The 16,742-nt window shown below is 37.3% G+C and overlaps 1 protein-coding gene across 1 annotated transcript in view; it reads left to right on the top strand.

Moving 5' to 3' along the window:
* Positions 1-16,742, top strand: part of csmd3b (CUB and Sushi multiple domains 3b) — a 321,277-nt gene that overhangs the window by 184,369 nt on the left and 120,166 nt on the right. The window contains exons 28-29 of the mRNA XM_053613516.1: positions 14,570-14,683; positions 15,035-15,130. Of these exons, the coding sequence (XP_053469491.1) occupies positions 14,570-14,683; positions 15,035-15,130 (210 nt within the window). The remainder of the gene's footprint in view (positions 1-14,569; positions 14,684-15,034; positions 15,131-16,742) is intronic.

Genomic DNA, 16,742 nt, shown 5'->3' with positions numbered 1-16,742 from the left:
GTGGTGTTCTCCGAGACAAAGAGGAAAAGGACCATCCGAGCTGTTATCAGTATCAGGTCCAAAAGCCAGCGTCTCTCATGGTATGGGGTTGTGTCAGTGCCCATGGCATGGATAACTTGCACATCTGTGAGGGCAGCATTAATGCAGAAAGACATGTGCACATTTTGGAGCAACATATGCTGCCATCCAGAGCAGGACAACGCCAAACCACATTCTGTCCGGATTATAAGCGCATGGTTGCGTAAGCAGATGCAGTGCGGGTGCTAGCATGTCCTGCCTGCAGTCCTAACCTGTCTCCGATTGAGAATGTGTGGCGCATTATGAAGCGCAAAATAAGTCAAGAAAGGCCCCATAAAGTTGTGCAGTTGAAGGAATGCATAATGGACGAATGGGGGAAAATTCTGCTTGCTAAACTTAACCAACTGGTGTCTTCAGTCAGCGTTCAAACACTTAAGTGTTATTAAGAGAAAAGGTGTTGTTACACAGCGGTAAACAGTCGACTGTCCCAACTTTTTTCAAGGATCTTGCAGTCATCAGATTTGAAATGAGTGTATATTTTCTAAAATAAATTAAATTCATAAAGTAAAACATCAAATAATGTGTTAATAATGTGTTTTCAATATAATACAGGGTGAACTGAATTTTCAAATAGCTCTTTTTTTTGTATGTTCCATACTGTCTCAACTTTTTCGGAATTGGGGTTGTAAGACAAAGACAACCTGAGTAAACACAAAAGAAGTTATTAGGGATAACTAGGGATTAGGGATATTGAGGGAAAAAAGTTATCTACTTTATTTACTGGCCCTGTGTGAAACAGTAATTGACCCCTTAGTTACTCAATCGCAGAATTAATCAAATTTAATTGATAATTGAGTTCAATTAGATTAGACACACCCAGGCTTGATTAGTGCCAGCTCCGTTGAATCTAAACATCACAGAAATAGAACCTTTCCAGCAATGTGAAGTAGGGTAAGCGGTCTCAAAAAGCTGCACACTATGCTGTCTTCAAAAGAAATTCCAGAAGAGATTAGAGAGAAATTTATTTAAATATATCAGCTTGGAAAGGCTTAGAAAGCAATTTATAAGGCTCTGGGATTCCAGCGAACAACAGTGAGAGCCATTATCTCCCAATGGAGAAAACGTGGAACAGTGGTGAGTCTGGTGAGTGATAAAATTCCTCCTAAAGAGCACATAGATGATTCATCCAGGAAGTCACAAAATAACCAACATGAACATCTAAGGAACTGCAGGCTGCACTCTCCTCAAATAAGGTCAGTGTTCATGATTCCACCATTACAAAGAGACTGGGCAAAAATGGTACCCATAGGAGAATTCCACTGCTAATCAAGAGGAACATAAAGGCTTGTCTCACATTTGCCAAAAAAAAACACCTTGATGACCTCCAAGGCTTTTGGGATAATGTTCTGTGGATGGATGAGTTTGAAGACGTTTGGAAGGTATTGGTCCTATCTCATCTGGCATAACGCTAACACTGAATTCCACAAAAAGAACATTATACCAACAGACAAACATGGTGGTGGTAGTGTGACTGCGTGGAGATGCTTTGCTGCTTCAAGACCTGGGCGACTTGGTATAATTGACGGAACCATGAATTCTGCTCTCTACCAGAAAATCCTGAAGGAGAATATCTGGATATGAGTCTGTGATTTGAAACTCAAATACAATGTGTTAAGACAACAATCCAAGGCACAAGAGTAAGTCCACTTCTGAATGGTTCAAAGGAAACTTTAAAACTTTAAAAATTAAAGTTTTAGAGTTTTAGAGTTAAAGTCCTGACTTGAACCCCATTGAGATGCTGTGGCAGGACCATAAATGGGCATTTCATGCTCGAACTACTGCCAGTGTGGCTGAAGTAAGGCATTTTTGCAATGAAGAGTGGGTCAAATCCCTTCACAGTGATTTGAAAGACTGATCTCTAGTTATTGGTTTGGTTGCAGTTGCTGCTGCTAAAGGTGGCACAACCAGTTATTAAGTTTAGGCAGACAATTCGTTTTTTTCATATGGGTGAAATATTGTAGGAACTGCATACCTTTTTTCCTTCATTATATGAAATGATCATTTAAAATCTCTGTTTTGTGTTTGCTCGTGTTCTCCTAGTTTTATATTAGATTTTGTATAAGGATCTGAAACCCTTTTGTCCGACAAATATGCAAAAATAGAGGAAATCAGTAAAGGGATAACTACTTTTTCACAACATCGTAGAAGTGTGTGTATTATGGCTACATGCATGTCCAACATGTGCTGATATAGATGAGCATATTCAACTGTGTGTGTGTAACGAACCATGTAAGCTTTGCTCTGCCAGTTGAATGACCTAGAGATGGCTAGCCTCAAAGAGAGTGCGTCAGTCCCCTTTCCCTCAGGGACTGGCTATTGAAACCGAGTTCCAGTGCATGCTTCCAAGCAGAGAGAGGTTAGCTAGACTCAGGGGAAAGAAGAGTGCCACCTGGCCTGGAGTAGTACAGGCTCAACTTAAGTGACTATAGAGTTGAGCCAATAGAGCAAACATTATATTGGACAAAGAGAGAAGAAAAGGATGAAATGGAAGGGGAGAGGAAAAGAGGTACAAGATCATAACCCCAGAATCATGAAGAATCATGAAGCCACTGAACAGCTTGTAGCAATGAATGAACCAGAGCTTCCTCTGAGCATTGCCTGTGTATTGTGTGTGTGTGTGTGTGTGTGTGTGTGTGTGTGTGTGTGTGAGTTCCTCTGGTCAGTTCAAGTCAGTTTGATTTGGCAGTTAATGTTCTTAGAAACGGCACAAGCCTTGTGTATGTCCATGGTTTCACAAAGAGACTTTCTAAGATTAGCACAATACCAAAAGAAGCTTTTTATTTATAATTCTACTAATTATATGAAATTCTAAAGCCTTTTGACACTTCTGGAATGTACCGAGTATCATTCAGTTACACAGTGTCACAGTATGCTGCAGTTCTGTAATTGGGTATGTATTATGAAGTAATGAAATATCTTAAAATTATATTAGAGCCTGGCAAAATCTATAGAAATGTAGAAAAGTGAAAAAAGCTTTATTACATGTGTCAGGTCATAAGTGAAGGTCATTAATTGCAACCTGTGAGCCAATAAAGGATGTCAAGATGAGCCAAGATACCTTTACCCAATGTTACAACTTTAGATTGTGAAATGTAACCAGGATCAAACTGGTCACTGCACAACTGAAACAGTCCTTCATCATACTGATATTATTTCTCACATCCATACAGTTAACACAAAAGTAAAAAAATAAAATAAAATAAAAACATTATATATGCCCAAGGATGGGCTTGGGGTACTGGGGACCCCTGGGCTTGAATCATTGTTGGGGCCCTAAACATATGACATCAATGTACAACTGTTCCAACCAGATAAAAAAAAAAAAAAATCAAGGCTGCTATAACACAAACGAATAGCTATTATAATATCATGGTGACATGGAATATGCAGAATATGTGTGATATAAAAACAACTACTGAGGCACTTTCTTACAGTAATTGTATCTGGTTTTCATTTTCATATTTTTCTATCAGTATCAATTATTAATCTTTTTAATTATTGACATCCTTTACATGCTCATTACAAATATGAGGTTAAATACAGTGTGCACAAATAGTGGGTGTTGTTTGCTGTGGTATTTTTGTAATTTTGGAGCTGCCGGTCTAATGATAGGTTCTAGCTCGTTCCAGCTGAAAAATTCAGCTAATCAGTTTTGCTGTCACTGTATGTGGCCAGTGGTGGGTTAGAGTGGATTGCATTTTCAATCACTCCCATGCAGCAAGACCCTACTGAAATCAGGCATGTCGTAGTTTTTATAATTTTTTGCACTGTTTCTTGCTGCACTTTAGCGACGGCCCCTAATAGTCCAGCAACACAGATACTCTGGGCGTATTCAGAGAAAATGTTTTACTAATTCTGAATCAGTTCTTTCTGCTTTTGATATCACATTCAAAATATCTACTGTTACAATAGTTTGGCATGCTATTAGTCCGGCATTGACCAGAAATGCTTGACTGTCTGAATAAATTTACTGCAGACACAATTCCACCACCTTAGCTGAATCATACCTCTATGAAGGCACACTCTAATATGGAATGTTAACAGACATTCCATATTAATACAGCCCATCGAACACAATAAAGCTAGACCAAGTGAATCCTTAAGATATAATACAAAGCCTTTTAGATGTTATGCTGTCAGGACTGCACCTACATTCCCTCCCATTGTCAAAATATCTCTAAACACAAGCCAAATATGACCAACATATAACTGCTTCTATAACTACAGTATATAACTGCTGTTATAACAGCCTCCACTCTTCTGAGAAGGCTTTCCACTATATTTTCGCATGTTTCTTGGAGATTTGTGCCCATATGTGTTATTATAGTTTTTAAAATATTGCTAGTTTTTATTTTTATTTTGGCTTTCAATTTCAGTTTTGTTTCAGTTAGTTTTAATGGTGCATACGTAGTATGAATTTCATTTTTTATCTTTTGAAAATATTACTTTTAGTTTGTATTTAGTTTCAGTATAATTTTAGTTTTTAATATCATGGTAATTGTACTAAAAATAAATCCCAACTTGGGCGCTGTTTTTCCTACCTATTAATTTCTCCATTAGCGCTCCCATGGGCATAGATTTGGTTTGAACATTGGGGGTTCAATTGAAGTGTGAATGGGTATGCTTAGTGCTATTTAAAATATATAAATAAACAAATAAACAAACAAACAAACAAATAAATAAATAAATAAATCAGCTTTATTATATCTGCAGTGCCATTAAATCATTTCCCTCTGCCTATCTATATTTCTATCTATCTACTACCTATCCATCTGTCTAATCTATCTATCTATCATCCACAAGCATTTATAATCAAATGATTGTTTCATTAAAATAAATTACACAGGGATAATAACATTCCAATTGAATGTACACTGTAACAGATTAAAACTTATACACATTGTTTATTGTGAGATTTTATCATGCCATTGTAGTGTTCAGTGTGAATGCGACATCCAGAGTGAACAACGTTGTTGTTGAAAATAATGGGAACTATTAAAATCAAATTGACCTAACTAAATAAAATTGATAGTTATGGATAAATTGCAAATGTTTTTTTTTTGTTTGTTTGTTTGTTTTATTTTTTATTACTGTCCCTCTCTGACCAGTCAAACGGCAGTAATCAAGCGTTGTGTTGCGATGCAATAGTTTGGCTTTACCAACTTGTGCAAAAGAGGGGGGTTCTTTGTGTTTTTATCTGATTTCTTATTACAAACTATCAATTTGGAACACCAATAATGTTACATAATAAATTATTTTTATATACTGTATATTTCAGTTGATCATGGTATAAGTATTGGTGGTGGGGGGTCAGGGGAGGTACACCCCTGAGCGCTCCACTGCTACACATTCGCTGCTGTGCCAAAAAGTTTTAATACACATTACTCTGCCATCTACTGGTCATTTACGATTTGGCAATATTGATGGATCCACTCCATTCAACCTCTGTTTATAAGTCTAAAAAACACTAAACATTTAAAATTTGCAAAAATTTCTCTGAAATTCTATTTAGTTTTCATTCGTATTGCAGGTGGACATTGCACTTTAGTTTTCGTTTATTTGAAAACTCACATTTTTATTTCAGTTAACAAAAATATTTTTTTACTCATAGTTTTAGTTTTCATGTTAGTTTTCGTTAGCGATAATAACCTTGGTGCCCATTCAGCTACATTAGTGAGGTGGGGCACTGATGTTGGGCAAGGAGGCCTGGTATGCAGTCAGAATTCCAGTTCATCCCAAAGGTATTCAAAGGGCTTAAGGTCAGGGCATGGTGCAGGCTACCCAAGGTCTTCCACATGTTCTTAATAAACCTTGTTTTGTTCTCATGGACACTGTCATGCTGGAACATGTTTGGGCCCCTTAGTTCCAGTGAAAGGCATTACAATGCTACAGCATACAAAGATATTGTAGACAATCGTGTGACTCCAACTTTGTGGCAAAAGTTTGGGGAAGGCCCACATAAGGGGCTCATGGTCACGCATCCACATACTTTTGGCCATTAGTGTATATTGGACCTAGATTAACACTGTTCAGTCTACACTCCAGACTCTACTGGTATATAATACCACGGCTTCCATTATATCAGGCTAGATGCCATTTAAGGCCAGACAGGTCAAGTGACAAGTACATAGTAACAGACAATTACCAATTATATAATACATCGCTATACTTGGAAAGGTAATAGGACCTGTCTACCTGTTTCCCACTCACATCCATCCTAACCCTGACTACGAGTCCTTTATCAGAGCACAGTCTGATGATTAGCTACAGGACTGGTTACAGCTATGACCTTGGCATTATTAAGTAGGATGTGTGAGGGTGTATGGCCTGGAGTTTCTCTTAAGCTTTACATCAACTACGATGTAATTGACCCTCAACTCTGAGTCACTCAAAATATGTGTGGTGAGAACCTTGATAATAACCTAGGAATTTTGCAGTGTTCTTAGCCTATGAATAGTTTGACTATTTGTATTACAACAATGCTCAGAGCAGTTGGTAATGACACCTGAAAATCTGCTGCTTGGTTACTGAATACTCCATGGCATTATTCCATTAAAAGGAAATATTGAGCGTGTTGAATCAGATGGGGCAGATATACCCTTATAAAATGTATCAATGTTTGCAACAAGCATAATTCTAAATGTTGAATATACTTGTAGTTTATTTTTAATGCTAGACAGTGTGGGACAGAAATATCTTTAACCAGACATGTTAATTGGTACAGCTTAATTTAAAAATTCAATAATGTTAAATTGGACCTATTATGCCTCTTTTTACTAATATAAGTAATATAAGTGTAATAAAAGTAATGTAAATATGTAATACAAGTCTCAGGTGTCCCCAGAATGTTTCTGTGAAGTTTCAGTTCAAAATACCCCACGAATCATGTATCATACTATGCTATAAATGCCCATTTTTGGGTGGAAGCAAAAACACGCTGTTTTCATGAGTGTCTCTTTAAATGTAAATGAGTTGCTGCTCCCTGCCCCCTTTCCAGAAGAGGGCTCTGCCTTTACAGCTCCTGTTTCAGATACTACAGATACAACAATAAAGGCAGGTCAAAGTGTAAGTTGTTTGCGAGCAGCCAATAAAGACCAGAGGCGGGGTTTTTTTGTCACAAACCTACATAGGTTTGTGCAGGAAGTAAGTCTGGAATTACCGAGGACTCGTTTCAGGCTCTTTAAAATAGAGAATTCTTTCTTTTGGGAGACAATACCTCCATTTGTCATGCACTTTGATTTTTGAAACTTTGCAGAGTTTTTACATTCACAAAGAGCTATATTACACACTACATGAAAGTTAATATCTGAAAAAGCATAATAGGGGCACTTTAATTTTGAAATATAGCAGTAATAATGTGGTTCAGATATGTACTGCTGAGTATACTAAATATTCAGGTCCACACTGAATTATTTATTAGGCCTTTATGTGAGGAAGTTTTAATCAGTATACAATATGTTCAGAATACATATCAAGCAATTTAAATTGAATTTGAAGAAGAGATTAAAACATTCTTTACGCATATTCATATTAATGAATGTCACAGTAGTTTTGATGAAATCTTTATTTTGAATCCCAATACTGGCATAGCAAGGATGGCTTTTCTTTCTCAGTTTAAAACGATGCCTCTTGTCTCAGAAAGAGCACCCTAAGTTTTGCATATTTTGCATAGAAAAGAGCTAGCTAGATTTTCCTTTTTTTTAAGCTTAAAGTGTACTATCAATTTAACATGTAGTTTATTTTCAAATAAAATACAGTTATTGATATGTATTTTACTAGTGTACTAGCCATCCATCCATCCATCCATTTTCCATACTGCTTATCCTACACAGGGTCGCAGGGAACCTGGAGCCTATCCCAGGGGACTCTGGGGACGAGGCGGGGGACACCCTGGACAGGGTGCCAACCCATCACAGGGCACAAACGCACACACACTCACACACTACGGACAATGTGGAAATGCCAATCAGCCTACAATGCATGTCGTTGGACCGGGGGACTAGTGTACTAATTCGGATTTAAACCATTCCTAAAGTAAACTTAAAACTTGGGATGCATCAATACTGCTTTTTTTTTTAGACGAGGGACATGTTTATTGGTACTCAACAATACTCATGCTAAAACTGATAGCAAAATGAGAAACCTACTTACCTACTGATGTTAGTTCTTCTCAATATATATCTACCTGCAAATCAAGAAGCCTAAAATAAGGAATATTTATTCATGTGTAATTTGGCTGATGTTCTCACTCTGTAGGTCACTGGTGTTCATGTTTTGAGATGAAACAAAAAGAGAGTGTTTGCTTAAGCTCTTAGGTAATGGTAGAAGTGACTAGATTATGCTGTGAGCAGTGGATACTGAAGTGAGCAGTGACACAACAAAATCTCCAGAGCTGATTTAATATTTTAAGTGTTGAAAGATGTGTGTCCAGCTGGACTTGCATGAACACTGTTAGTAAGAAACATTAGAAAGTTTGCTTTGGACACCATGCATTTCTCCCCTCAGGCTCCCTCACAGCCCAAGAGAATGAAATAGAGTGGAACAAGGACAGTGTGGTTCAGACATGCCTTTTTTCCAAGCAGTTTTCCTCTTGAGGAAAGTGGACGAACTGTGAATTTAATTACAGCCCTCATTTCCATAGGAGGCATTAAGCAAGTGTCAAAGTGTATTAAATACAAGTGTGATCTCGTGCAGCGGTGTGGTTCAGAGGAGAGGGTTGAAGCACAGTATTTATCTCTGTGAAAGAGCAGCCTCATGGTGAGCTCTATCCTGTGTGCAGCTGTCTGGCTCTTTTGCATGTCAGGACCTTTTAAACCTCCAAGATGTGGAGAACTAAACTGTTATTTACAATACGTTATGAGAATCAACTAAGAGTCAGTTTTCCTGTCATGCCTTTGTCTAACTGTCCATTTTATATAAAGTAGTACATTGGAAAAAGTGACACATTTGATGTATTTTATTTAAATTTTAACATTAGAGAATGAAACAATGTTCAGCATCGACACATTTTTTGCCTTTTTGTTTACTTACATTTTTGCAAGAATTGTGCTGACGCATCAACATGACAATTATGAATTATGAATTTGAATTGGATAAATTCAATCCATCACTTTGTCAATATAAACCTTATGTATAATTTAAGGGTAATATCAGTTAACAAATCCACCAGTGTCTCACCAGTGAAGCCTAAAATAAGAAATATTTATTAATGCGCCATTTGGCTGCTGTTGATTTTTTGCAGTGAAACATTTGGAGATAACAGTTTTATTCTCACGTTCAGGAGCACACAATCCAGACAATACAACTGTCCCACTCACCTGAAATTTAACACACACTTCCTGTTTCCTGTTTGTTAATAATCTCTTGAGTTTATTTCAGCACTCACCTTTATCATGTTCAGGTTTATCTTATTTTTGCAGAAGTCAAGGCCCCTCTAAAAATGCAAATTATATACAATTGTTTTTATTTCAGCTGCTCCTGTTAGGAGTCGCCTCAACAGATCATTGGGCCGCATATTTGATTTGGCACAGGTTTTACGCCAGATGCCCTTCTGACACAACCCTCCCATTTTATCCAGGCTTGGGACCAGAACTGAGTGCAACCTCCCAGTGGCTGAGATTCAAACCCGGTAATCAAACCCGGGCTGCATCAGTGTGAGCACAGGATCCTTAGCCGCTGAAAATTTAAATATCAATGTTAAAACACTGAAATGAGGGCCCTATTCCTATATTTTGCCTAGGGCCCCCAAATCACTTCAAACGCCCCTGCTGACTCCTCCTTTACGACATTTACTTTTTTACAGTGTTTTACAGATTTATGTGCTACTCAGACACCTAAGAGACACCTTTTGGCACATTAAATGTTTTGAGGACACTATTTTCTTTTTTCTTAAGCTGCGAAGTCTCCTTTGTAAATATTTGTAATATTTGTAAATATAAGCTGGGCTTATTTCTCACTGTTTGAGATTTCTCATATATACTTTTCTTGAAAACTGGCCTCTGAAGGTCTGCCAAGACATTTCTCATAATCTGGACTGTGTGCAGTGTGGCCAGGGTTTAAATGGTGGATTATCTTAAAGATGGACACTGTGGGAGGAAAATGAAGGGTTTAGAACGATCTCTGGACTGGCAATCGATCCATGCAGAGTGGCCCATGGCTGGTGTAGATAAATGTGATCCCCCGTTCTCTGTGAAAGGCTCCAAACTCTCTGACAGCAAGGTTCTGCCAACATAGACAGAATGGATGGTGCATTTAAGTTAAAGTTGGCATGTCCTGCTCAGAGTTTCAGCAATCGCATACATTTTCCCAGGGATAAATGTTCTAGCTCATTTCATCACCTGTGTGCTTTGGGGATTACACTTTATACAGAGGTATCACCATCTACAGCAGTACAGGAGATGCTGTTCTGTTTTTTGCTAAAGCAGTGATCAGCCCAAACACCAGTAAAAATCACCGGGCAGAAAAGGCAGTTTACTGAAGAAGGAAATGTTGAGGGACATGAAAACGGCACATTTGCTTGTGGTAGCAGTTACTTTCACCTCTTTATCTAGATGAACTTTGTGAATTCATCAACCTCGGTCTTACAAAACTATAAACACCAAGTGGGTGGGACTGTGGTTACTTTGATCAGTAAAAAAATTAATAAATGTAGGTACTAATTATTAGCAGTGCATGCTGGCAAGGGTAATTCTGCTTCATAAAGTATGTTCTTACACATGTAAGAACACATTACATATGTTACACATCTTACACATGCTTAAATTATACGTCACCTGACCATGGCAGGCCTATAAATAGGCGTGATTTCACATAAGAATCAGATACCGGTCACGCACGAGGGCACTTCCCACAGCGTGAACCTCATGCAACCTCACGTTCTCTTCTCAGGGAACAGGGTTACATGCGTAACACAGACTTTTGCGTTTTATTAACTCCTGAAATTCATTATTGTTGATATTTGCTTTACTCAGAATTTGACCTGTGTTTTTATTTGCATTGAAATACACACTGCTTAAATCCACTGATTTGCACAGGATAATTTCACTTAGCTTCTGAATTGGCTAGTGTCCCCCAAGCATATCCCTGGCTTGTTAGGTATGCAAGTGGTTGAAACCTAAACAAGCACAACTGTTTTCTCTGGCTTGCGGAGGTAATAGTTTTGGCAATGCCACAGCCTCTGAGGTGGTGAAATTCAAGAATAATATGGCAAGGGCCTCTACATCTCTCCTATTGTTCTTATCAAACACACAGGGGGGTGAACTCAATATACACAAGCAGACTCATCATACTGAGTTATATATCATTTTCCAGCTGGCTGTACCAGAGGATAGAAACACCATCAATAACAGCATAGTTAGTACATTCCCACAAGCCCCTGCTCCCAGCCTACAGAAATGATCCATCAGGATACTCTACAGAGGCCGTGCACATATGAAAACTTTTATGGCAGACCGTTCAGCTTTTTATGAGTCCTGTTTGTCAGAGTTGTTTCAACATCTGTTTCACAAAGTACTGCATACTTTTGGTTTTAAATATGTTAAGTTGTTGGTAACAGCAGCTAAGAGTAAGCTGAGAACACTGTGCTGTCATAACATCTGCCTTGGATATCATCTTGATGATGGCTGGCAAATCAAGCAGGAGAATGTCGTTTATTCTGTTTATTAGGTTTATGTCCATTTGGCTATGGGATGTAGCTGTATAATAATTGTCAAAAGTGGGATAATTATTCAATGTGTGAGGAAATCACACGTAACTAGCCAGGTTTTAGATCTTTAAGGCAAACTGACTGTTTATACAACGCTGTTTATTAAATTGGCTCCTTACAAATGTGACCTTTGCAGAATGCCTAGGCAAGATTAAAAAGTAAATTATAACTTTTCCACATCATTTTGGAGAAAGGTATTTATGATTTCTTCAAGTTGAGGTGTCAAAGTATATTACAGACAGAAAAACAGTGTTATGATCAAAACCCAATATACAGTATAAGAGGGAACCCAAAAATTCCCCCAATTCAAATGTGTCATGTGTAATCAGTGTGTGCACCTAAGCAATTTTACATTGAAGTGTTTAGGCAGGAAAATATCAGGAAAAAACATCCAGAGAAGTGGTGCGTTTTCAACCAAGGAGTTTTTAACCAGAAACAAATATTTGCTACTGTGCAAGAAATCTAGGAGGCTCTAAATGTGATGACAAAATATGACTACAGGAAATGTCTCCAAGAATGGGAGAAACACTGGGACAATGTATTGCATCACAAGGAGAGTACTTAAGGAGATTAAAGGAGAAATGCTGTACATTTTATAACCTTTTTTTTTTTTTTTTTGGGTCCCCCCTCGTACCTGTATTGCTCTATATAAGTAGCTTGACCTAAACACTGCTTTACTTAGCTTCAAAATAAAGCAATACAAATTGGCTTGATTTTCACAAACGAATTATACTTTTATTTATAGAGCTGCTGCTCCATATAGTCCATGCAAACTATGTTTATAACTACAGTGCATTATGTGCATTATGACTAGTGCACTGCGTGACAACTTTGCAGCAGGTTCTGCTAGTATGTCTTTCTAGACTGTAACAAACCTGAAGTAAATCTGAAAATATTATTAGGTGGCTGGTTTTGTCAACTATTAACAACAGTTCCCTGATTTGAGAAAACTCCAGTGAATTAAGAACGCCAGTGAAGTATTTTAGGTTGAGGAACTGCAGAAATTCAGGAGTGGAATAAAGTTGTGTTCTGCTACACAAATTGCTATTTGCTGAAATATATTTTGTGAATGAAAAAATACTTCTTATTTCTTTTTTAACAAAAAATTGCTCAAAGGATTTTTTTTCCTCAGCAAATAAAAAAAAGAAGAGGTTATAATAATAAAGTCCTAGTTTTAGTGCGATATACTGTATACAGTATGCATGCATAGATATCTAGTATAGTCTACTTTTGCCTTTAGCACCTCCATTTATCAGTGTAACAGTGTTGCTAAGTAACCATATTCACATCCTGTAGGCTGTGCAAGTGACCAGCTTTTTCGCGCAGTATATATAAATATGTGTATGGTGTATCTATATTCTCTTAAAGTGCAAATTCATTCCTCTAATCATGACTACTGTGTGCCATCATTCTCAAAGCTGCATTTCTAAGCCAGTAACATCACAGTGTCATCACAGCCTGCGGTAAACATATGTGTGCTTCAATTAGCTTTCAAACCCCTGCTGTGTCATTCACATATTTCACAAATTCTTAGCACCCATTTTAGGCTGTGAGATAAAGCACTTCAGCAATGCCTGGCTGCTTAACATGATGGATTTATTCAGAGATGAGTGCATGTAATCCCACAGGTGTCAGGTTGCTAATGCTATTGTTATTACATAATAGACTAATGTGCAATATTTAGAATATGTACTGTAAGCCCTGATTTTCTTTGCAGGGAACAAAATTAAGTTCAGCTTTACTCATATTGAGCTTTCCTCATTTCCAGAGCAGTGTAGTGTAAAAACTAATGACTAGGAAGCTAATGATTTTCTGTGACCGATGCAATCAAAGCAGATGACTGCATATAAGACTGCCATGAGCATGTATAGTGGTGCAACAAGTGAAGAATCATTTCAAAGAAGCAGCCAATTAAAAAGATTTAAATAAACATGCAGCTTTAGTACCTCGGAGAGGCCTGCTAAGCTCAAAATACCCTGCTCTAATTAAGAAAATGGCGTTATATACACATAAAAACAGTAAAACAGTTGTTGTATGATCTATGTCGAATAAAAGAGTTCCAGTTTAAGGGAAAATACGGAAGCCCTAAGTGGTCATGCATTATTCTTTTTTTTCTTTCTTGTTTTCTTGTGATCATGACTTAATTTTCTTGTGATCTCGACATATCAAAAGTTGTTTTCTCATGACCTCGACTAAATTTTCTTTTGATCTTGACATAACGAAAAGCATTTTTTTTCCTTTTATCATTTTATTGTCATTTTATCAGGAGAAAATCTCGCACCATGTGAATGAGACTGGTGTTGTGTGCATGCTGGCATCTTCGCCATCGCCATCATAAATTTAATAATTGTCTGCTGTAGAGATGGACTTTATCGCTGCATTAAAAGAGAGGGGTGTCCCCTTCTCAAATGTCTGACGCTAATATAGAAGTTGTCAATCACTGACAGACATAGATCTATTTCAGCTCTGATCAAAGTAAAAATGAATCTTCTCATCCATGATGCTGCAAGATTGCACTAAGATTTTGCTTCCTCCAGAACAATAAAAACATATTGTTAAGTCGAGTACACAGACAAATTAAAATTTTCAACTTTTTTTTATGTCGATATGAAGAGAAAATTAAGTCGAGATCACGAGAAAACAAGAAAGAAAGAAAAAATGCATGGCCGCTTAGGGCTTCCATAGAAAACGGCCCTGGGGAGCATATTTATATTCTTAAGTCTGAAGCCAACAACAGCTATTTGCATGGATCATTTTTGTCATTATCTTTTCTTTCCTGTGCTGCAGTTCTATTCGGTCAGTTTGTGCTGTTTCAAACATCTCTGAATGATGTGGTTGACATTTACGACGGACCCACGCAGCAGTCCCCTCTACTCTCCTCACTGTCAGGCTCTCACTCAGGTAAAGCTCTAGGAATACTAGTGATTATAAGACACACTTAAATATTTGAACTGTTGGACACTTTTCCACTCATTCACATTACTGGCTAAAATATAATCATTGTCACAGGACTGCCATTAACTAAAATGTTAGAACTGCAAGGAAGATTGGTGCCAATTTTTAGCTAAGCCTTTTCAATGTTGCTTAATGCACATTACAAGCCACAAATCAAGAAAAACACCATTTTGATATTGCTAAATGCCAAGTTAGCAAAAGTAGCAGGGTGTTTAGTAAAGTGTGACACCTTCAGGAGATCTGTAGCCGAGCTAAAGAAATGTTTTGAGGCTTGTTTGTGTTTTCTCTCTTCCACAGGAGAGTCATTGCCCTTAAGTACTGGAAACCAGATAACTATCAAATTCACTACTGTTGGACCAGAAACTGCCAAAGGCTTTCACTTTGTGTATCAAGGTCAGTTTAACTTTAACAGTGTATTATTATTTGCATATGGTTCAAAAAGAAGTGAACTTACTTTGTTCCCTTTGACACCTTTTGCATCTTTGTAAACAGTGGAAGTCACTGGAGCTCTAGAAAAGTTTGATGTACAAATGTTCTTGTGTATGGAGGGCAAGGTGGCTTAGTGGTTAGCATGTTTGCTCTCCCAGTACAAAGACATGCGTAGGCATGTAGGCTGATTGGCATTTCCAAATTTTCCGTAGTGTGTGAATGTGTGTGTGTGATTATGCCCTGTGATAGGTTGGCACCTCTCCCAGGGTGTGCCCCGAGTCTAAGATAGGCTCCAGGCTCCCTCACAACCTTGTGTATGGTAAATAGCTGGATGGATGTCTTTATATTTTTTTCATTTATAAACTTAAGGATTTAAAGGCTGAGTGATTTGTCTAAAATTGTGACTTCCATATATACAGTATGATGTTGTCAAGTAGAAATGGTAGAAGCACCCAATGTCTTTACTCAAGTAAAAGTGCAATTGCAACTCCTTAAAACACATGCACTGGTAAAAGTTGTAGTACATCTCCAAATTCTTCGCTCAAGTCAAAGTAGAAAAGTATAAACTCTTAAATTTACTAAAAGTATGAAAGTACAAGATCAATCAAGAAAACAAAGACTTCTATTGCAAATAATGCTAGTTATAGTTACCGAGGTTAATTTAGTGGCACTTTACCAAAGAACCAAGGAACCTGGGAAAACATTAGCTAATTAACAACAGCTTTATTCATAATCTCTAAAATGTTAGCTAGCATGATAATAACGCTGACAATATAAACTAGCTGAATGCTAATCACTAGCTGTTACAATACAATCAGTAATGGGTATTAAGTCACACCAGTTAGTTGTTTAGAGTTTAGATTTGTTAGGAATTTAAATCAACTCTGTTTAAACTGTCAGATTCAGTGTTTGAAAATGTAGAAAGGGTTTCTTTTAATGTAATGAGGAAAAGGCAAAAGTGTTAGGTGAAAGAACAACTCAAGTAAAGTACAAATATTTAAAACAAAACAGACATAATTACATACCAACAATGTAAGTATATTTGTTACTTTCCAAAGGATTTCTGCATTTTTTTTTATTCAGCCACTGTAGCCTCTAAAATGCAAATGTTTTAGTGCTAACTAGAGAAATGTCACATTAATGCCAAATTGTTTGAGTACTGCTCTGGGCTCTACTCCATAATGCAGAGTGTATTGCTTCCATCCTTCCAACGCGACATTAGCCGAGCGCAGTAAGATTTAAACACAGTATAACTGGCATACTAATGTAACTCAGGGAATTGACTTAGCATTTTAAAAGCAGATATTTAAATCATTGTGCTGATGTAAAACAAGTCATACTCTTTTATCAATCTGTCATATCAGTCCATTTTAATGTGCAGCCATCATTCAAGGTGTTTTTTTAATTGACAGGGACTTGTCGATCCTAATTTAATGTATTTCCATTGTGATGATTAAATATATTTTATAACTCAAAATTATAAAAGTATAATTTATTATAATAAAATATTAATTGTCTTTGGGGGGCCGGGGGCGCTAGTATTAAGTGATCAGTAGAGGTATATATGGAAGTAGGG

Source organism: Ictalurus furcatus, chromosome 24 (assembly GCF_023375685.1).
Source record: "Ictalurus furcatus strain D&B chromosome 24, Billie_1.0, whole genome shotgun sequence".
Taxonomy (NCBI): domain Eukaryota; kingdom Metazoa; phylum Chordata; class Actinopteri; order Siluriformes; family Ictaluridae; genus Ictalurus; species Ictalurus furcatus.
The sequence above is the reverse complement of the archived record's forward strand: the minus strand, read 5'-3'. Positions and strand labels throughout refer to the sequence as shown.